Source organism: Brassica napus, chromosome C6 (assembly GCF_020379485.1).
Source record: "Brassica napus cultivar Da-Ae chromosome C6, Da-Ae, whole genome shotgun sequence".
In the NCBI taxonomy this organism is placed as follows: Eukaryota; Viridiplantae; Streptophyta; class Magnoliopsida; order Brassicales; family Brassicaceae; genus Brassica; species Brassica napus.
Genome location: NC_063449.1, coordinates 45,932,285 through 45,953,777, shown reverse-complemented (window position 1 = coordinate 45,953,777; position 21,493 = coordinate 45,932,285). Strand labels below are relative to the sequence as shown.

The 21,493-nt window shown below is 37.8% G+C and overlaps 7 protein-coding genes across 7 annotated transcripts; 5 read left to right on the top strand and 2 right to left on the bottom strand.

Annotated features, from left to right (window-relative positions):
- Positions 1-18: 18 nt before the first annotated feature.
- Positions 19-1,687, bottom strand: LOC106405825 (probable folate-biopterin transporter 7). Its single transcript, XM_013846372.3, has 2 exons — positions 1,288-1,687; positions 19-1,189 (listed from the first exon to the last, which is right to left on the bottom strand). The coding sequence occupies exons 1-2, from the start codon at positions 1,541-1,543 to the stop codon at positions 141-143; spliced, it is 1,305 nt and encodes a 434-aa protein (XP_013701826.1). The 5' UTR covers positions 1,544-1,687; the 3' UTR covers positions 19-140.
- An 83-nt stretch (positions 1,688-1,770) lies between these two features.
- LOC106405824 (tRNA pseudouridine synthase 1) lies at positions 1,771-3,571 on the top strand. Its single transcript, XM_013846370.3, has 2 exons — positions 1,771-2,980; positions 3,071-3,571. Exons 1-2 carry the CDS (start codon positions 2,043-2,045, stop codon positions 3,459-3,461), a joined length of 1,329 nt encoding a protein of 442 aa, XP_013701824.1. The 5' UTR covers positions 1,771-2,042; the 3' UTR covers positions 3,462-3,571.
- Positions 3,572-5,764: 2,193 nt separating this feature from the next.
- Positions 5,765-8,137, top strand: LOC106406850 (high mobility group B protein 9). The gene is made up of 6 exons (XM_013847587.3): positions 5,765-6,041; positions 6,135-6,213; positions 6,309-6,471; positions 6,883-6,987; positions 7,321-7,700; positions 7,791-8,137. The coding sequence occupies exons 1-6, from the start codon at positions 5,863-5,865 to the stop codon at positions 7,902-7,904; spliced, it is 1,020 nt and encodes a 339-aa protein (XP_013703041.1). The 5' UTR covers positions 5,765-5,862; the 3' UTR covers positions 7,905-8,137.
- Positions 8,138-8,467: 330 nt separating this feature from the next.
- Positions 8,468-9,499, top strand: LOC106406273 (plastocyanin). The gene has a single exon (XM_013846897.3). The coding sequence runs from the start codon at positions 8,755-8,757 to the stop codon at positions 9,265-9,267; it is 513 nt and encodes a 170-aa protein (XP_013702351.2). The 5' UTR covers positions 8,468-8,754; the 3' UTR covers positions 9,268-9,499.
- A 3,579-nt stretch (positions 9,500-13,078) lies between these two features.
- LOC106406523 (24-methylenesterol C-methyltransferase 3) lies at positions 13,079-14,455 on the top strand. The gene has a single exon (XM_013847209.3). The coding sequence runs from the start codon at positions 13,263-13,265 to the stop codon at positions 14,343-14,345; it is 1,083 nt and encodes a 360-aa protein (XP_013702663.2). The 5' UTR covers positions 13,079-13,262; the 3' UTR covers positions 14,346-14,455.
- Positions 14,456-16,315: 1,860 nt separating this feature from the next.
- LOC106405897 (thioredoxin-like protein CDSP32, chloroplastic) lies at positions 16,316-17,925 on the top strand. Its single transcript, XM_013846453.3, has 2 exons — positions 16,316-16,979; positions 17,411-17,925. The coding sequence occupies exons 1-2, from the start codon at positions 16,469-16,471 to the stop codon at positions 17,818-17,820; spliced, it is 921 nt and encodes a 306-aa protein (XP_013701907.2). The 5' UTR covers positions 16,316-16,468; the 3' UTR covers positions 17,821-17,925.
- A 1,455-nt stretch (positions 17,926-19,380) lies between these two features.
- On the bottom strand, positions 19,381-20,705 carry LOC106402730 (uncharacterized protein At1g76070-like). Its single transcript, XM_013843515.3, has one exon. The coding sequence runs from the start codon at positions 20,367-20,369 to the stop codon at positions 19,575-19,577; it is 795 nt and encodes a 264-aa protein (XP_013698969.1). The 5' UTR covers positions 20,370-20,705; the 3' UTR covers positions 19,381-19,574.
- Between the last annotated feature and the right edge of the window lie 788 nt (positions 20,706-21,493).

Here is a 21,493-nt window from a genome sequence, read left to right as displayed (position 1 = left end):
GGTTTGATTCGGTTCAGATCTTGTGGATTTTGAGTTTCCCGGTTCTAAAAAAAAATAGTACACATGTGTGTGAGGCGAAATCAAAGAAAACACAAGCCATGAGGAAATGTCACAAACATGTACAAATAAAAGTTTTTAAATTAACTCATTCTTCCTTTTTTACTCTTCTCCTCCTCATCGTATATCCACGAGGTGAACACCAGCGGAACCACAACGCAGACCGCTTCTACCGCCAATCCACCAGCAAACCCCGAGTGATCATCAACCGTCACTTCCACAAACGACGCGAGAACGATCCCAAGATACCCGCTGACTATAAACGCGAGCGCAATGGCCGACATGACAAACGCCATGAGAGACCCTTCGCACCCGCGAGGACACAGCCTCGTCATCAACACCGTGAACGGCAGGTTCTTGAAATAAAACAAAGTCTCCAATATCCCCGAAACGAAGAGCACGTAGACAGAGTCCGGCACGCCCAAGTCTCTGTACACTCCTCTCACGAACAAGAGGTCCGACACCACGAAGACAGCTATAGTTCCCTGAATGGCTGCGATCAGCTTCCTGGGAGAAGTCGTTTTAAGCCAACGGTTGTAAGCAACTCCCCAAAGAAGCATAGCAACCTGACCAACAACCTTGGATATTCCTAACAATGACGCGTCCATGTTCAAGATCTTCGTCTGGTAAAAGAACATCGTCCCGGTAAGAACAGGAACCAGAGCGGTGGACAACGCCATCCACGCTATGGAGTAAGAGATCTCCGGCTTCCTCAGCACGCGCGAAAGGTCAGAGACATGGCTCTTGATACCACCACCACCACCAGAAGGAGAATGATTCTCCGGAAGGTTTAGAGATTTTTCTCTGATGTTTAAAGTTACCAAGAACTGAAGAAGAGCTAAGAGGCCGAACACTAGAAACGTCGACTGAGAGGAAAACGTTTTGATAGCGATTCCACCTAAGAGGTTCCCAAGGATCCCACCGAGAGAAGAAGCCATCCAAACGAACGAAGGCAGCTCACCTGAAGAAGCGCTCTTTCGCTTTCCGGCCTCGGCGACGATAGCATCGTTAGCTACTTCTACAACCGAAGCGCCGAGGTTACTAAGGAGAAGATAAAGCGATAAAGCTAATATCGACACGTTCGACCTCGCCAAGAAAGCTATCGCAAGCCATGAGACTGCTTGTAGCAACGCTGCAAAACAGAGAAAAAAAAACATAAAACGACACCGTTTAAAGAATCAAACCACTTGAGTCAAAGTGATCGGTGTTGAATTAGTATATTTCATTTACCTCCAAAAGCGATGTAAGGGACACGGTGCTGGCCAAAGAAGTAGACAGCGTCCGAAACGACACCGTATATTGGTTTAGCGACCATTGGGAGATTAGCGGAGTTCTGGAGAAGCTGTAACACTGAAGGATTGACGCGGAGCTCGTCGGTGAGGAAGAAATTGGCTCCGAGCCAGGGGAAGCCTCTGAATCCTTGGACGAAGAAGCCGAAACCTAGCAGCCATCTGATGCGACGAGATCCTCCTCCGTCGCTGCTCATCTGGATGAAAGAAGGAGTCGGCAAGCTTGTTTTAGAGAGTTTAAGATTCAAAGAAGAAAGATACCGACAGCGAAATGATCATTACCAGAGCAGAGCAAGACAAGGTATGTATATGTCTTTTTAGGTTTTTTATTTTATTATTTTGCTGTATCAAATCTCCTTCCAGCTGTAAAGCCTGTAACTAAAAATCATAGGCCCAACAGGCCCAGTTAAAGGGTTTAAGTGAAAACGGCGTCGTAATAACCTCGGATTTCAGAAATGTTTTTGGGCTTTAGCGATGAAGCTCATATCTAAACTAAAATTAAAAGCCCAATTAAAAGGAGTTTGAGACTAAACGGCGTCGTAGCCATCTTGTCCACGGTCGTCGTCGTCTAGGGTTTTGAGCATTACCGTAGCAGCAGAGGAAGTCTGGAACCATGGAGGCGTTCGATGGCTTCTCGTCACTAAAGATATAGACTTTGGATCCCGATCGAGAGCCAAGAACCATTAGAAGCTCAAAATGTCAACCACCATCACCGCCGGCGACGTTACAGACTTCTCCGGCGGCGGAGAAGAACGGAGAAAAGTCGCTATAATCTTAGCGTTTTGCGGCGTGGGTTATCTAGGGATGCAAAGGAACCCCGGCGCGAAAACCATAGAAGGCGAGCTCGAAGAAGCTCTGTTTCGCGCCGGAGCTGTAACGGAGACCGATCGTGGCAAGCCGAAGCAGTACGACTTCACGCGGTGCGCGCGGACCGATAAAGGAGTGAGCGCCGTGGGACAAGTCGTCTCCGGTCGATTCCACGTTGACCCGCCTGGGTTCGTGGATCGGCTCAACGCTAATCTCCCTGATCAGATTAGGGTTTTTGGTTACAGGCGTGTTCCAGAGAAGTTTAGCTCCAAGAAGTTCTGTGATCGGAGGAGGTATGTGTATCTGCTCCCCGTGTTTGCTCTTGATCCGTTCACGCATCGTGATAGAGAAGCGGTGATGGCTAGTTTGGGTTCGGGAGAGGAGTATGTGAAGTGTTTCGAGTGTTCTGAGAGAGGGCGTAAGAACAAGATCACTGGTGTTGTGGGCAAGTTAAAAGGTGATAGCTTTGATACTAAATCATTGGATGTTCGGTCAGACGTTACGTCGAACAACTCTTGTGCATTGAGTAAGTTTTGTTACGGTGAAGAAGAGAAGGAGAGGTTTAATAGGATACTGAGTTATTATGTTGGGTCGTATAATTTTCATAATTTCACTACTAGGATAAAGGCTGATGATCCAGCTGCGAATCGTTCCATCATCTCCTTCACTGCAAACACTGTTATTAGTCTTGATGGGATTGATTTTATCAAGTGTGAAGTATTGGGACAAAGCTTCATGCTTCATCAGATTCGGAAGATGATGGGTCTTGCTGTTGCTATCATGAGGAACTGTGCTCCTGAGTCACTTATCGATACTGCTTTCAGCAAGTAAGCTTCTTGTTTCTTTTAATGGTTTTAAAGCTTTTTAGTGTGTATAGTTATCAATGTTGGTGTTGATTCTGAATCTTCTGTTACCAGAGATGTGAATATTACTGTACCAATGGCGCCAGAAGTAGGACTTTACTTGGATGAATGCTTCTTCACGGCTTATAACAACACACAATTTGAAGTTGGTCATGAAAAAGTGTCGATGGAAGCATACAAGGAAGAAGCTGAAGCATTTAAATTGAAGTATATATATTCTCATATAGGCTCTGCCGAGGGAAGATATGGATCCGTGGCTCTTTTGTTGCATTCCTTGAACTATAGAAACTATCCCGACCTAAACTATGGCAGAAATGGACACAACACAGAACCAGTTCTTGTCTACAAGACTGTTGGCGAGGCCCAAGAAACAACAGAGCCAGAGAAAAATGATGAAAACTCTCAAGTCAAGACCTCCAAAGACACCATTATTGTAGTAACTTAACTAATCTCAGGGTTTCTTAGAAGAGTCATCATTGTTTGTGTTTGAGTTTTTTTCAACAATTTTGGTTAACGATTCCAGTAACTTTTATATCAAAATGCTTTTTTCACAAATGCTTTATACGATCCTCAATGGCATCATCATATAAAGATTTACTTTTATTATAGAACATAGAATTTTATTTGAAGTTTTACCGTCAAAGTTGGAGAGAGAAAAGTAGATAGAGAGAGAAAGTAGATCTCCGGCGATCGGCCGGCGCGTGAGCGTGCGTGTCGTCGCCGGAGACCGTCACCCTTCAGCAAAAAGTCCCCGATTGTGTCTCATCCTCGATTCTACCGGCTTCCGCCTTGCCTGAGCTCTGGTCAGTCATCTTATGTGGTGATTCTGTCACTGGTGTGAAGACGCGGATGTCTGCATGAGCGGAGAGGTGATGATGTTTGTGTATTCGGTTCCAGGAGGTGGAGGCTAAGTTAGCTCCGCCGCCGCCGGTTTTAGTCGCTGAGAGGCGGAAGTTCCTACAACTTCGTCGTCGTCAGCTCAAGTTCCCGGGAGGTTAAGGCTCCGTCAGTCTTACGTCGCCGGTTTCAGCGTCTCGAGGGTGTTTGTTTGCTCGAGTATGGGCTCTGGTCATGGAGCGGAAGAGGTTTCACGGTTTGTGAGATTTAGGGTTTGTAGCTTCGCCGTCGGATGAGCTTTTCACAGTGGGATGATGCTCTCCGACAAGGTTTCAGTATGGTGAAGAAGAGATTTGGTTTCGGTGGAGGCTCGAAGGGATTAAGAGCTCTGGCGAAACGAGGTTTTCAGCGGTTGGGTACGGCGGTTTGGTGAGGCGGAGAAGGTTGGGTCGAGGCGGAGCGATGCGTGGCGCACTGACGGTCAGGATCTCCACACGTGTCTCGCTTCAGCCTCCTCGACACACGCGTTCCAGAGCCGGTCGGTGCTGGGCTCGAGGATGTGGCCTTTGGGCTGGTGTAGCCAATTTGGGCTTAGACTTTTGTTTGTTTTTGGTTGGCCGATTAGTAATGTGGGCTTTTTATTTGGGCTTCGGTCGTTGGGCTTGGCCCGTTTCCTTTTATTAAATCAAAATTTGGTGGGAAAAAAAAAAAAAAAGATGGAGAGGAAGAAACGTGGAAACGAATCTACAGGCAGAGACGTGACGTTACATATGAGCAGAACAATAAAATCCCCTATACGCACGTCAGCCTCTCTCTCCGAACCATAAGGCCCATTACTTCTTTTTTTTTACCATTTTATCTTTTTTTAGTTATAATTAAATTGTTATTTAGGGTAAATAAAATGTCAGACTTCGTTTGAACCGATGAGTTTTAGGGTGTGACTCCTATCTTCGTCTGCACTAATAAGTACTCCTACTTTATAACTTTCGCTTACCAATGCATGTCAATACTCAACAGTGACAAATTTTCAATTTTAAATACCAACAAAACTTTAATTCTCCCGTTTCAAATATTAAAATATAAAATATTTTCACTTTTCTATATCCCTCAAACTTTATAAAAAATATGTAACCAGATACATTTTACTGCTTTTATTTATTTGTTAGATTTCTTTTTAAGTTTTTGAAAAAGTTGAACTTTTTATCTAATGTGTATTTTAAGCAGAAACATTATATATTTTGAAATGAAAGAGTATTTAAGATATTATGAGTTATAGATGCCTCACCTAGACATTTTTTGTACTTTTTATTGTAAAGTATCATGTGTATAAAGTGCATAGGTTCTATTTCAATATTCGTATATATCAAATCTCACATAGATGGTCAATTTAAAAGAATTTGCCCATGATTTTATAACGCACATATTTATTTTGAAAAATGTTAAAATGTAAGAATTTAATAAACTTTGTTAAAAAATGCAAGAAGGTGTATACTTTCATGTAATTAAGACGCAAGTGATTTGAACTTTTCTTGAATTATTGATTACGTTGGAAAGGGAAAGATGTGACTAAATTCGACTGCTCGTAGTTGAAGTGTAATAATATCAGTATTTATAATAACTGTGAAAAAGTAATTAATACATATAAGTAGCATCAGACAAATCATCATTCAAAACGCCTCGAAAATAAGAACAAAAAGTTTTTTTTTTGGGCAAAGAACAAAAAGTTTGAAAGCAAATATATAAACTACAAAAAGTATATATAATTTTAATTTCCATTATAACTTTGTGATATATATTAAACACACACATAAAATAAAGAAAATGACAAATCCTCACGTCCGTTACTTTTTAATCCTTAGCTAGCAAAAATTTAATTTATATTTCTTTCGAATTTAATCACAAATCTTATCTTCAGTTGTTATCTTTCTCTTCTTTCCTTAAACCAAAACCAAATAAGAGAGACCAGACAATTTTTAAAAAAAAAACAATATTCTCTTCTCTCTCAAACTATGTCATCTGGAAATGAATCGACGCCGTCTCAGGCGACGATAGAAACGACTGCGACGTCTCCGGCGAAGGTTAAAGAGTACCCGGAACCTTTGGCTTCACATGAAGATGTTGTTAAAGATCTTTCTCTCTTCTGGGATACTATCAGGCGGTTTCACTCCATACTAGCCACCAAATTCATGTAACCATTCTTATTCTTACTTTTATGTAGTTTTTTTTATCATCAACTTTACTTATTTTATATACGTTTTTTTAATAAAATGATTTATTCAAGGATCCCTGTGATTGGTGGAAAAGAACTGGACTTGCATGTTTTGTATGTGGAAGTCACGAGGAGGGGAGGTTACGAAAAGGTCAACCACTTTACTTCTTGATTCTTTTTCAATACTACTAGTAGTTTATTCTCAGTCTTAAATTTATGTTTTCAAAATGCATGTGAATTATAAAGGTTGTGACTGAGAAAAAATGGAGGGAAGTTGGAAGAGTGTTTAGATTCTCTGCGACTACAACAAGTGCTTCTTTTGTCTTAAGGAAACATTATCTCAATCTTCTCTTCCATTACGAACAAGTTCATCTCTTCAATGCTCGTGGTCCTCTTCTTCATCCCACAGGTTTATATTCTTATTTCACTCTATATTTACTTCGAAAATAGATTTTTCTCCTTTTCAAAAAAAAAAGAGATTTTCTTAGACATTTTGAATTCAACTGCTTGATAAAATGCTTTGATGCCCTAAGACTAAAAACTTCAGTTGTTTTTTTGTTTGCCATCGACGATAATCTGAAAAGCTTGAAACTAAAAAACTAAGTAAAAATAAAAATCTTAAATATTAAGTCATTGGTTTGATCGTGGAACACATTTTTACGACAAACGTGGGAGTCCACGATTGTTTTTACCCGAATTTGATTCATTATATTATCTCTATAGTTAATGTAATAATCTTGAAACTATGAATTATTTAGCAACGATTGTTCATGCGTTACATTTATATGAAACAAGTACATGTGTCTTTCATTTATCTCAGCTACATTTCATGCCAAGGATCCTTCAACGAGCAAGGAGATGGCTCTCGTTGAATACACTCCTCCAAGCATAGGATATACTAGTTCTTATCCTCCTCCTTCCCAAGGTTTGTTACATATTACTCGGTCTTTTTATTGTCTATTAAGAATATTAATCAATGATTATATAGATGCTTAACTTATATTTAGGGGCACTAGGATGATGATTGTCTTGTTAGCTTTACGTACTTGTCGTAAAATCTTTATGTTCATCTCTATACTTTTCAAATATAGCCTATAGTTCATAATGGTCCCACCGTCATAACGTTTGATGCAAATTTATTTGGATTTTGTTGGATAATAAACCGACTACGTGGACCAAACCGGATGCGACTATAAGATAATGTCTTTTTATTTAAATTAGATTATGAATACATGTGACTTATGAATACATGGCACAGGTTCGTCGAGTTTCACAGCCATAGGTACAATTGAAGGCAAATTCGACTGTGGCTATCTGGTTAAAGTTAAGTTGGGCTCAGAGATTCTTAATGGCGTGCTTTACTACTCAGCCCATCCCGGCCCATCAACACCAGCTCCTGATCCGATAGGTGCCGTTGTACCATACGTGGAAGCTGGGAGGAGACGACGTCGTTCTGGTAAAAAACGTAGAAGCAGACGCAGAGAGGACCCGAATTACCCGAAACCAAACCGGAGCGGTTACAATTTCTTCTTTGCTGAGAAACATTGCAAGCTCAAGTCTCTTTACCCAAACAAGGAACGAGAGTTTACGAAGATCATAGGCGAGTCATGGAGCAATCTCTCAGCTGAGGAACGATTGGTAACAAATTACATGATTAACCGGTTTGAGATTATTGGTTATTTGTAGTAAACCGGTAACTTAACCGAATTTTCCGGTTATTGCTTTTAGGTTTACCAGAAGATTGGATTGGAGGACAAGGAAAGGTATCAGAGGGAGTTGAACGAGTACAGAGAAAAGTTAAGGCTCAGTGCTGCTGACGAGGCAAACGGCAGGGTTGTCTAGGTTGGTTTCTTAAAACGGTGGAGTTTCTCTCTTGTGCGTCGTTTATCTCTTGTATAATCGAACGTCTCGCCGTGTTTCTAACTTTTCGTTATTGTAGTGGTCCAAATGTTAAACTAATTCCATTAAGGCCCATTCTGTAAGCTACTAAATAGGCTTGACAAGATTAGCTTCCCGTTTCGGAATTTATATTTTATTAGACTATTTCATTTCGTAATCAGAAAAGTCTCTCGATATTTTTTATTATTAGATATAACTGTTGGAAAATTAAAGTATCTCCGTCCATGATATTTCATTAAAATTGTTTATTTAAATAAATTATATATAGATTCCAAAATTGAGGTATTCAGGAAATATAATCATTTGAAAATATTTTTACATAAATAACAAAATTTAAGATGTTTATACATTAATTTGTTATTTTCTTGTACATTTATATTATGATATTATTGTATATTTATTATATTTAAAGACCCTTTATGATATATCAATGGGAATGCTCTACTTAATTCAGAGTTCAGTGACTTCAAATTAGTTTTGGCTAGCTACAAATGAAAACTTGGAATGTTCAAAGTCTCCTAAGCTTGTTTTCTTATAAAATGTCAAACAAGGCTATCAAACAATGCCATGTCACCTCCCAAAACATCTAAAACAGCCAATCACAGCAATTCCATGCAGATAACTCTGCCTTCCTCTCATTTCCTCACCACATAAAATCTCACAAAACCCTTTTTTGGCTTCACAATCCATTTTTGGAGAAATTTCAAAATTTATCTATAAACCTGATAAGGTCCTTTATTTTATGTCATTTATTTTCTAGTACAAATCACATAAACTAGCAAAACATAATAAAATGGCATCAGTTACATCAGCTACCGTCGCATTCCCATGTTTTACCGGCCTCAAGCTCGCCGTCAACTCCAAACCCACGGCGGTATCCACCGCCGCCATCAAATCTCCCTCCAAAGCGGCGCCTACGCTATCCGTAAAGTCTTCTCTTAAAGATTTTGGCGTCATGGCCGTTGCAGCAGCAGCTTCCATCGCTTTGGCCGGGAATGCGATGGCCATTGAGATACTCTTAGGATCTGACGATGGTGGTCTTGTTTTCGTACCAAGCGACTTCACGGTGGCTAAAGGAGAGAAGATCGTGTTCAAGAACAACGCAGGGTTCCCGCACAACGTGGTGTTCGACGAAGACGAGATCCCTAGTGGCGTGAACGCGAGCAAGATCTCGATGGACGAGCAAGCGCTTCTCAATGGTGCGGGAGAGACGTACGAGGTTACGTTGACAGAGCCTGGCTCTTACAGTTTCTACTGTGTCCCGCACCAGGGAGCTGGTATGGTCGGAAAGCTCACCGTCAACTAAATTGTGAGGTTGGTAGATGATTGATTATTCACAAACCATAATAATTTGTAATCTGGAAGAGTGAGTTGAAAAATAAAAACAGGATTTATACAAACGATTACTTACTGGTTTAATGGTAATGGCATAATTGGCATTGGTTCTTTGGTACTTTTAAGCTGCTGCCATTAATTTAGATCATTTGTGTGTCACGTGAAAATAATTTTTCTTTGAAATAAAGGTTGTTTTATGTCTCTCTAGTTGTGTATCTTTACCACATTAAGACTTTAATCAGAGGTCCAGCGCGGCCTATTTCTAATACCGGGCCTTTAACGAATACAATTCAGGCCTCGCATGGTTAGAGATATTTATAGTTTGTGTGATCCTTGCCCCATTTATATAAAACTACCACTATTTTCAAGGCCTAGGCCAATTGGTGACCAACAAAAACTGCTCCAATCATAAATTTACGCTTTTTTTTTTGTATACAAAGAGATCAGGCGACCACATGATATGATGTTTTATGTCATACTTGTCCTTCCTTCTTAGAAGAATATCGCAAATTCAAAAAAAACAAATTCTTGTATGCATCATGATGGTTTACAGCGGGAATGAATCGAGTAAATTAATATCAGATTCATAGGAGTACAAATTGGGCCAATCTATAACGAACTTGTCCTTGCTAGTCATTACTGAATTAAAGGTGTTATGTGCGCAAAAACATCACGTGATCAATGCAAAAAAATAAAATACAAGCTGTAATATGGTGCGGTTAAAGATGCAGAGAAAGTATATAACAAACATATAACTCGATTTTGTTGGTGTGGACCGGGGTGTGGACTCTATCTCCTTCGATGTCAATAAGTATCGGCCTATGGGAGTATCGGGTCAGGTTTAGATCCGAGCCTAACTCACATGCCCATTGAATGTATGAGGCACTAATCATTAGCCCATGGCAGGCTTGGCAGCTAGCTGGTTACCAACCAAGTTATATATTTCAGATTATCTTTGAAGATGTTTATACTAGTTGTGGTCCATGGGTTGTGGTTAAAAAATTGTATATACTAGTTGATAAATTATATTGTTTATACGAGTTGGAAAAACTATATTTTTCGTGAAAGTCTTTTAAAATCCTTAAACTCAGCCTCTCTCCCAACCATAAGGCGAAAATCCCTAAACTATATTTATCTTTAGTTATATTTAAATTGTTATTTAGGGTAAATAAAATGTCAGACTTCGATTGAGCCGATGAGTTTTAGGGTGTGACTCCTATCTTCGTCTGCACTAACTTTATATAACTTCCGTTTACCAGTGCCCGTGCATGTCAATACTCAACAGTGACCTTTTCATAGCTTTTTGAATACCAAAATAGCTTAATACTTAGAAGGTATTCAATGTTTAAAATATAAAATGTTTTCATATGTTTATATATACTTATTGAAAACTATCTAACCGACTATATTCACTGATTTTATTTATAAGATAGTTTACATATATACTTTAGTTTTATAGAATGCTAATATACTTTGAACTTTTATATATACTTGAAAAAATATGAAAGCAAATATATACACAACCACAAAGTATAGAACTTTAATTTTCATTATAACTTTTGTGGTATACTGAACACACAAAAAGAAATAAAATGACCAATCCTCACGTCCAAAAGAAAATGCATCATAATGGTCTGCAGCTGGAATAAATCGAGTAAATTAATGTCAGATTCATAATTGTCTCTACAGCTGGAGATCTATGTCGTATTATGCATCATACGAACCAATTGTCCTCACTAGTCACTACTACATTAAATATGTCGTGTGCGCAAAACATCACGTGATCAATGTAAAAAATTTAACAAGCTGTAACATGGTGCTGTTAAAGATTCGCCAGACACATCCTCATGTGATATGATCATACGAGTCATGTGAGATGGCCGATCTACCAAAATCCATAATTTAATAGAAACAATAATTGGATAGTTCAAGGACCAGCTAATCGACCAGGTACACTCCATCAGTTTCATCATTATACTAGTTCTTAATAAAGTCCTCGGTTGTACGGACAGCGTGGGAAATATATAGAATGACAACAAAAATTACAAGATTTTTCTATAGAAAAAAAGATCAAAGAGCTGGCCTGACCCTACAACGTGCAGTGAAATGCTTGTACGCTTTTTTTTTTTTTTTTTTTTGGCAATAAATGTTTGTACGCTTTTAAGTATATGAGATCACAGAACATACATGTGTATTCAAGATAACTAAACGAAAACATCTTAGATATTTTGTCCACCAACAAGCAAAAATGCATATCTGAATATATGAATGGTAAATGGTGTTTCTACGAAGTACGCACATAACCTCATCATCTTAAAGCGTTTTAGCGGATAAATAATATTGAATTCATGACATTTATATTCAAAAGTATTTATACTTTAACTGGATTGTAATATTGTGGAATTGCTTATTCAATAATTCAATTAATTTATTTACTATTTAACATGATGAAGTGAAATAGTCATTTTTATCAATTTCATTAAAATATAAACAAGTCCAAAAGAAACATTTTATCTTAGTTTGAGGAAAGCTAAATAGAATTAATTTATTCCATTTTTTGATCTATCTCATTCGTTTTATCTCATTCATCTTATTACATTTCATTTCACAGGGGTTGTAACGGGTAAAACAATAAAGAATTTGTGGAAATAAAATGATAAAAACATAATACATCAAAAATTAAATAAATTCATTCCATTTATTCATAACCAAATTTGTTATGAAATAATTATCTTTATATTTTATCTATCTATTTTTAGAATTGATGAAATAAATATATCATTCCATTCATGTCAAATGATAAAAATTAGAATTAATAGAATAAGTCATTTTACATCATTTCATTCCTCCATAATTTTATTTATGACTATAAAATTTGACAAGCAAAACATAAAGTGATTGAATTGTATGAAATGTGTCGAAGCAAAGGCCTAACAAGACTTTTGGCAGCATCTTCCCATTCTGCATAGACAAACATTAATTACATAGTTTTGTGCCTTATGCATAATTGCGTTAGGTAGTTAGTTATCATCAATAATTAGGAGTTACAAATGAAATTATGCGTTAACATTTTCTTGTGAAGGACATGGAATATCCATTGTAGGGTGAACAATTATTATTTCAAAGAGTATTTATTGACAGCTTTCTTTAGACCTGGGGATGGGTTGAGCCCCAAAACACTAACTTACTCCAAAAGAATGCTCTCTCTGTTTTTGTTTAATATATATTTTAAAACTTCCACACATATTTTTAAAATATAACAAATTTTGATTATTAAAATATTATTTTGCTAATTAACTATTTACAACAGATATTAACCAATAAAATTTTGATAAATATAAATACTATTTTTAAAATTTATAGTTTACCATTAAAAATATAAAGAAAACATATTTTTCAAAAAAAAAAATCAATTTTTTTCTTAAACGGAAAGAATATATAGCAAGCAAAAAAAATCAAGAACAACAGAATTATTAATGGATTTTATTCAAAAATCATCTAAAAAATCTTAATAATAAAAATGAGAAAACTAAAAGTAATTTTCATTTTCAAACTCACAAAAGATTACTGAGAAATATGTCAATTTCTAACTGGTTCTTTGTAAATATTAAAATTCAATCACATAAATAATTTTATTAAAATACTTTAAATTCTTTTTTCTAAGATATAATACTAATGGTCTGAAAGCGGAGAGAGGAAGACCTCGATCGGGGATCAAAGGATCAAGGTATGAGCGGACCAAGAAGCGAAGACTTACGAGATGCTTTAGCTATGCCGCTATGGGCCATAAATTTTCCGTTAAGCCAATTTTGTACTAATATTTTAAAAAGGAGTTAATTTATTAAAAGATTCCTTCCATACATCTTTGCAATATAAAACCCATCAAACCGATCACAATTAAAAGAGTTGTAAACCCTCTCTCTCTCTCTCTCTCTCTCTCTCTCTCTCTCTCTCTTAGAAACAGTGATGGACTCGGTGACGCTCTACTGCACCGCCGCCCTAGTCGCCGGCGGCATCTACTGGTTCGTCTGCGTCTTAGGTCCAGCAGAACGAAAGGGCAAACGAGCCTTAGATCTCTCCGGCGGCTCCATCTCCGCCGAGAACGTCAAAGACAACTACAACCAATACTGGTCGTTCTTCCGCAAACCGAAAGAGATCGAGACCGCCGAGAAAGTCCCCGACTTCGTCGACACGTTCTACAACCTCGTCACCGACATCTACGAGTGGGGATGGGGACAGTCCTTCCACTTCTCCCCCTCCATCCCGGGCAAATCCGACAAGGACGCCACGAGGATCCACGAAGAGATGGCAGTGGATCTCATCAAAGTCAAACCGGGGCAAAAGATCCTAGACGCGGGGTGCGGAGTCGGTGGGCCGATGAGAGCCATCGCGGCCCATTCGAAGGCCCATGTTACCGGAATCACAATCAACGACTACCAAGTGAAACGGGCCAAGCTCCACAATAAAAAAGCGGGCTTGGACCATCTATGCGACGTCGTTTGCGGTAATTTTTTACAAATGCCGTTCGATGATAACTCCTTCGACGGGGCTTACTCCATCGAGGCCACGTGTCACGCTCCCAAGCTGGAGGAAGTGTACGCGGAGATCTACAGGGTGATGAAGCCCGGATCTTTGTACGTTTCGTACGAGTGGGTCACGACGGATAAGTACAGAGACGACGACGAAGAGCACAGGGAGGTGATTCAAGGGATCGAGAGGGGAGACGCTCTTCCCGGTATGAGAAAGTACTCGGACATCGCTGCGACGGCGAGGAAAGTCGGGTTCGAGGTCGTGCAAGAGAAGGATTTGGCTAAACCGCCCGCTAAACCGTGGTGGAACAGGCTTAAGATGGGTCGGGTTGCGTACTGGAGGAACCATGTTGTGGTTGTGGTTCTGTCTGCTGTCGGGATCGCTCCGAAAGGAACCGTTGATGTTCATGAGATGTTGTTTAAGACTGCTGATTACTTGTCTAGAGGTGGCGAGACTGGTATCTTCTCGCCGATGCATATGATTCTCTGTAGAAAACCAGAGAAAACTTCTTCTGAATGATGCAAAAACAAAGGCTTGTTTCTTTTTTTTTTCCAGTTTCCTATTTTGACTTTTAAGAATCTTGTTTTTTTTTTAAAAAAAAAATCGTATTAATATCACTTTGGTGTTCACTGTACTTTTAAATTTTTACGTATATTTAATTTGATTGGGTTAACAACGGACCTGATGATGTTTGATGAGTTTTGTAAGATAAAAATAGATAGACGGTTGAGATCTGCCGTAGATTGCGCCGGCGTTAGTGGGGATTAGCACGTGTAGTGTTTACCTTTCGAACTTTTAAAAGTAAAAGGGGTTGGTAGTTTCGTGAGTAAGGATGTGTTAGTAGGTGTCCACGTTGGGTTTAGACAGTAGTGGTAGCTGGTAAGTGCGTGCGTGGTCGTGGGAGTTGTGGGCTGTCCGATTTGTTTATTTTGTTGCCAACCGTCTGATTTATTTTATCTTTTATGTATTCTATGATTTTGATTTTTTTTTGTTAATGGTTTGTCGCATTACGGTAGTGGATTCATCGTGGTCGCACACGCACTACGACGTATTACCTTAGAAAACGATGCTTTATTTTGTTCAAAGTTTCATTCCATTAAAATAAGTTTTTTGAGTTTTCTTTGGCCACATCTAGCCTACAATATTTTTTTTTTTGAACGTGCCTACAATATTAATACCAGATTTTTATGTATTGACTATTGATTACAAATTTTGTTAATTAAAAGGAGTTTGGGTCGAGGCTATAATGGGCTTACTGATTAATGTGGGCTAAAAGGCCTATACTTTATTAGCCTGTTTCCATCATACTATATGTGTAGTGTTATTCGAGCGAGAGGTTGATAGTATTACACGTGTACATGGTTATGTCAAAAAAACCTTTCGAACTGAGCTGAAGAATTATCTTAAAACTTTTGATACTCTGAAGGTGTGTTCAATCCGGATATCGGTTCGGTTTCGGTTTGGTTTTTTCGGTTTTTCGGTATTTCGGTTAGTAAAATATAACTACCATTCTAAATTCATATTTACTTCGGTTCGGTTCGATTTATATACCGTCGATTTTCGATTTATTCGGTTTTATACCAAAAAACATAATTCTTTATTTTGGGATCATATTATATGAATTTTAGAGTCTCGTTGTCAACACATTCATTTATTAAAAATATTATAAGTTTAAATAAAAGAACAAAAATAAAAAATGTTTCTATCATCTAATAAAATAATCAAATCTATAATTAAAATCAAAGCTCAAAATTTTGATAATAAAAATAAAAAGCAAAAAATAAAACATAAGCACGAAGCACAAAAAATAAGTTATTATATTCTTTCATATTTAGCGTTCATCAAAGTAATGTTTCTTCTATTAAACACAAAACTTTATTAGTTTATAGATAAAAAAAATTATGAAGAATTTTCACTAATTGTTATCATCAAATTTATAATCTTTATTTCAATTTCGTCAATGCTAAATTAAAACAAAAAGATCAAAAGAAGACTAAGAAAATAAGAAGCATGTTTGCGATGAATTGTTATTTAATTATAGTTCAAGTGTTTTACAAATCAGGACTATTTTATTAGTGTAAAAAATATGGTAATAGTTATTAGCAAAAAAATTAACTTATGATTTTCATACGTTGTTATAAAATATATACATATTTACATGTTTCTATTTTCTGATCGGTTTTATTCAGTTTATTCGGTTTATCGGTTATATACCGAACCATATCCAAATCCTACGGTTTTTAAAAAATCATATCCATTCGGTTTGTATGGTATATACCAAATCCAAACCATATTATCTATTTTAGTTTGGTTCGGTACGGTTCGGTTTTGCCATACTGAACAGCCCTGACTCTATGCAATCAACCAGTTAAACTAGTCTTACCTGGCTGGCTATGGAAATTTCCTAAATATTTGTCTTCATGCAACAACGTAAACAAAATAACGTCAATATCTTTTAAGAACCAGCAATCGCTACAAAATCACATATTCGTTTGGTCCATAGAAAAAAAATCTAATCGAAAGCAAACAGAAGCCACACAATTAAAATAAGTGGACATGAATTATTGAGTCCTTTTTAAAAACATAACATCTATCCACATTATACCATTCACCAATCTCTAACCAATAGTCACACACTCACAATGGCCACCGTCGCTAACTTCTCAGCCAACCGAATCACCACCGTGATTCCACGGCCAACATCCGCCGTTGCCTCAACCTCCTCCTTCGTATTCTTCGACCCCAAACCCAACTCACTGATCCTAAAGCAGAGATGGGTAAAAAATCCCTCGAAAAGAAGCTTCTCAGCCGTGAAGGTCAAGGCCGGTGCGGCATCGCCGGGGAAGGTGGGTACACCGGCGGTGAATGACGAGAAAGTGCAAAAGATTCACAGCGGAGAGGAGTTCGACGAAGCGCTTAAGAAGGCCAAGAACAAGCTTGTGGTTGTGGAGTTTGCCACGAGTAAGAGTGATCAGAGCAACAAGATATATCCGTTTATGGTGGAGCTGAGCAGGACATGTAACGACGTCGATTTCTTGCTCGTCATGGGTGATGAGTCTGAAACGACCAGAGAGCTTTGTCGGAGAGAGAAGATCGAGAAAGTTCCTCACTTCAGCTTTTATAAGAGCATGGAGAAAATACACGAGGAAGAAGGTTAACTCTAATCACCCCTTAATTACCTATACACTGATTAACATAGATAAACTAATCCCGACAAAAATATTTAGTAAATTGGAACTAAACCTTTGGTTAAAGATGATATTCATGATTCCTTTAGACAAAATCTCTCGAACTAAGGGGAAGAAAGTACACAAGAAGTTAGTGTTAGTACTCCCTCAGTTATAAGAAGATAGAAGTTATATAAAATAATTCTTATTAAAAAAATATTTTTTTTTCATTTTTAAGACATTTTGTTGAATTGTTATTGAGTAAAATTATGGAAAATAATTAACCACAAATAATAATAATAATAATAAAAGTTAATATGTTTTTTTTACAAAAAACTGCGAGATATATATTTTTGAAATAGAGGGAATAACATTTAGTATAGTGGCTGACATTTAGATAACGGTTTAATTTGGCAGGTATTGGACCGGACCAGCTAATGGGGGACGTACTATATTACGGAGACAGCCACTCGGCGGTTGTGCAGCTGCACGGCCGAGCTGATGTGGAGAAGCTTATTGATGAGAACCGTACTGGAGGCAAGCTGATTGTACTCGACGTCGGTCTGAAACACTGTGGGCCATGTGTCAAGGTTTATCCGACGGTGCTGAAGCTTTCCCGGTCGATGTCGGAGACCATCGTGTTCGCTAGAATGAACGGGGACGAGAACGATAGCTGTATGGAGTTTCTAAAGGACATGAATGTTATCGAAGTGCCCACGTTCTTGTTCATTAGAAACGGTGATATTTGTGGGCGGTATGTTGGTTCCGGTAAAGGAGAACTTATTGGAGAGATTCTCCGGTACTCAGGCGTCCGTGTCACTTATTAAGTTGTATCAAAACTCGATTTATTGAAAGGAAATGCTTTTGTGGGTTTTGTTTGTACCATCCGAGACCGGTTAATATGAAAAAAACGCATGTGATTCTTGGTTTGATTTTGCTTTGTGTTTTATTTCTTATCTTTGAAGGCACGTAAAATTATTGGTAGTCCTCAACTCTTTAGTATCCGTTCCGATCGGGATTTATGATATTTTGGGTTCATATTCTTAGCTACTTTTGAATTTAACTATAAAGTCGTGGTCTATTGGTAGGCGGATTCGAAGGTGCTAAGTAATTCAGGTTTGAAGGTACCTTACTACATTTCACGTTGCGGTCATGAGGATATGAAACCATGTTTTAAACCTTATTCAATCCGAGTAACGAGAGTTCATCCGTGGATCGCACCACCTTTTTAGAATTAGTCTAAGTCTTTTAATGGGTTTGGAATATCCTAAGCTTAAAAGAAAGCTATTTGAATTTTATAGATGTTTGGCTTGAATTTAGTTAAAAATACTTTGGACTTGGGAAAATATATCTCTCTAAGATTTGTTTTTTGATCAAAATATATCTCTAAGATATGTTTCGAATTCAAACTCATTTCAATTTCTTGTATTTTAAGAGTTGTACGAAAAAAACATGAAACTGAATATTTATCTTTTTTTTCCCAAATTGATATATATTGATTGAAGAAACATACATCTTAACAAGTTCAAAGATGACAGACCATCAGGATCACCAAAAAAAAGGATCATCAACCTCAAACAACTACCAAGAACACTAAAGTCACCATATACCTCCAAACTCCAAAAGAACCACTCAAAATATACCCCTTCTACTCTATTTGGCCAGAGATGCTTCTTTCATTAACAAAGAACTTATCCAGCCATCTAGGGTGACCTGAAGCAACATAAGATTGTGTTAACCCAAGGTTAACCACACTGTGCAATGAAAGAAGCACATCTAACCGAAGCCGGCAGCACCACTCTTAACTCCCAATCTACAAAAACCTGGAACTCCTTCCTTAACTCTGTGGCCTGAAACTAAAGAGCTGGCCATAGCAAAGGTTTAGAGACCGCTTCAGACAGATCAGAGAAAGTAGATACGAAACTGAATATTTATCTAGATTTTAAATATTTATTTTAGCCATTATTTATATTTTAAGTCCGGTTTGTTGAACATTTTTAGATAGTTCTAGTTTAAGAAGTTTATAAGTACCGGTTGAGTTTGGTTAGTACAGTAAATCCAAAATACTAGCAAAATTAATTTGGATATTTCTATAACTCCAATCGTAAATTTATTTGTTTATTTGTTTGTTTGAGTTGGGTTCGAATTTCATGTTTATTTACAAATGCGAGGCCTAGAAATTGGAGCGCAATTTTAACTTTTCGGTAAGATAAATTGATTTGTACCTACCCATTGAAGATTTTGAAATGAATAAGCAATAATATGGTTGTGAATTACATTTAATATATGGACACTCTGGTGGTGGGAAGATATCGGTTGTTGTCATACACATTGTCACCAATAGAAAAAAATAATAATTTGTAATCGTAGTTGCAAGAAGGGTAGTCTGAGATAGAGATTTCACTTGTGGCATTTATCAAAACTGAACCCAAACAGGTATTCACACATAACTTAACTAAATAAGAAAAATGATAATCATCAGATTCACAGTGTAATGATGATCGTTATATGATTTGATTTGCAGTAACTTATATATATAACGAAAGAAAAAGATGAAAAAATTTAAAAGAGTTTTTAATCATTAGGTCTGAAGATGAAGTGGTTTAGGTGGATCCATGGTTCTTCTCTTCCACAAGTTAACTTCTGTCTTCGGTTTCAAACTCATCAACGGAGCTGAGAACGGTATTATTATGTCGTCTTCTTCATCATCATCGTCTCTCAAGTAATCACCTCTCCTCTCTTCATCGGAATAGTAACCACGATCAGCCGGAGATGCTTCCTCCCGTTTCATCTCAACCGCCCAATCAAACCCTCCTAAACCTTCACGGCTGCTCGCAAACTTCTTCATCTGACCTAACGACGGCACCGCCGCGGATGAAACCACCGTGACCGGATGTTCAGTGGCCGCGGCGGGACGTGATTTTCTTGATGAGTTTCCACCTCCAGCCGCCGAGGAGAACGAGAAGAGACGCTTGATCATCGAAACACGACCTTTTTCATCTCCTTTGGCTAAAGAAGACGACGACGTTTTGGGGATCTTGGGAATCATGTTTTTCTTAGGGGAGGAGGAGCGTTTTGACTTGACGCGCTTGATCTGTCCGATGCAGGAGACTTTAGGCGAAGTGGGTTCGCTCCAAACGGCGTCGCTTTTGTTTCTCCGGACGCGAGCTGCTTTGGGAACCAAAGGGACCATAGGGCCTGAGAAATACGCTTTGTTGGAAGAAGACGACGTCGTGTTGTTGTGGTGGTGGTGGAGATCTCTTCCGGGACTAAACGGGGGGACGCGATGTCCGAAGGACATAGCTTTGGGAAGCATCTTCAAGAGCTTGTTCTTGTTCTTTGGTTTTGAAGTTGAAGTTTGGTGTTTACTGTCCATTGATTGATTCACAGCGAAAATTGAAGATAGGAACAGAGGAACTCTTGTTCTGTTTCTTGGTGTTGTGTTATATGAGATGTTTGAAGAAAGGAAAGAGAGAGGAGGAACACAAGTTTGAAAAAGTCAACGATGATGTCTGGATTGGAGGAGTTTTGGTCAAATGTGAGCTAAAAGGAAAGAAAGACCTTTGTGTTTTATACGGCCGACTTATATAGATATCAAATGTTTAATGCATGTTGTTTGTTACTACTAGCTAAATGGGAAAGTAAGCTTTCCTTTTAATTTTTAATGACTAATTAGACTCTAATGTGGGCCTTAATAATCCAAAAATACTTTGAAAACGGTGGTGATTAGTTTGGACCCACATGCAAAAAATAATCAGGCATATGGTAAGGTAGAAGTTGGAACTCATCGTCAATGCATTGAATCAATTGGAGCAAGTTCAAATTTTGTTTTGTTTCCTACAATCCAAAAAATCCTGAAACTGTAGCAGGGACAGGAAACTAAAAATGTATTGTAATAAGATTTTGTTATCTTTTACGTGAATTTAATTACCAAATCATATTCTGAATCCATAGTCAGGCAAAAATCGAAATGGACACTGAACGTTGAAAGTATTAAACCCCGGTCGGATTTGGTTAACATCATATGGTTTACTTTTTTCCGTGTGATTAGTCGAATAGTATTATAGTCCGTGGTCCCAAAAATACAAAAAAAAAATCGAAGAATATTTACCTCGTAATTATTGTAAATTACGGCGAAAATGTGACAGAAACAAAACAGACAAAAATTGACCAAAAACAAAACAGACAAAAAAAACTATTGAGACAATGCAGAGGTGTCCGCTGCTCAGAACTGAACACTTGTATTATTGTTGTTCAAACACGATGCTAAACCTAAACCACCTATATTTATTTTATTTTGTAAGCTATAGCTACCTAATTAATTTTGGTGTATGTCTGGTACAAGTTAATACTGCGATGGTTCCGAGGCATTCGTATAGTAGTAGTTGGGAGCATTCAATAATCATGCGAAATATTTGTTTAGGGGGTAACAATTTGATACTACTTACTAGTACTTATTTTTGCCTGGTTTGCTAGTCAACAGATGCAGCTAACATTTAC

Bases quoted from the DNA above. Each gene is read 5' to 3' on its own strand.
- LOC106405824 (XM_013846370.3), top strand. From the start codon at position 2,043: ATGTCAACCACCATCACCGCCGGCGACGTTACAGACTTCTCCGGCGGC. The intron at 2,981-3,070 runs GTAAGCTTCTTG...TTCTGTTACCAG, and splicing joins ATCGATACTGCTTTCAGCAA to AGATGTGAATATTACTGTAC.
- LOC106402730 (XM_013843515.3), bottom strand. From the start codon at position 20,369: ATGGACAGTAAACACCAAACTTCAACTTCAAAACCAAAGAACAAGAAC.
- LOC106405825 (XM_013846372.3), bottom strand. From the start codon at position 1,543: ATGAGCAGCGACGGAGGAGGATCTCGTCGCATCAGATGGCTGCTAGGT. The intron at 1,190-1,287 runs GTAAATGAAATA...TCTGTTTTGCAG, and splicing joins CCCTTACATCGCTTTTGGAG to CGTTGCTACAAGCAGTCTCA.
- LOC106406523 (XM_013847209.3), top strand. From the start codon at position 13,263: ATGGACTCGGTGACGCTCTACTGCACCGCCGCCCTAGTCGCCGGCGGC.
- LOC106406273 (XM_013846897.3), top strand. From the start codon at position 8,755: ATGGCATCAGTTACATCAGCTACCGTCGCATTCCCATGTTTTACCGGC.
- LOC106405897 (XM_013846453.3), top strand. From the start codon at position 16,469: ATGGCCACCGTCGCTAACTTCTCAGCCAACCGAATCACCACCGTGATT. The intron at 16,980-17,410 runs GTTAACTCTAAT...TTAATTTGGCAG, and splicing joins GAAAATACACGAGGAAGAAG to GTATTGGACCGGACCAGCTA.
- LOC106406850 (XM_013847587.3), top strand. From the start codon at position 5,863: ATGTCATCTGGAAATGAATCGACGCCGTCTCAGGCGACGATAGAAACG. The intron at 6,214-6,308 runs GTCAACCACTTT...TGAATTATAAAG, and splicing joins GGAGGGGAGGTTACGAAAAG to GTTGTGACTGAGAAAAAATG. The intron at 7,701-7,790 runs GTAACAAATTAC...TATTGCTTTTAG, and splicing joins TCTCAGCTGAGGAACGATTG to GTTTACCAGAAGATTGGATT.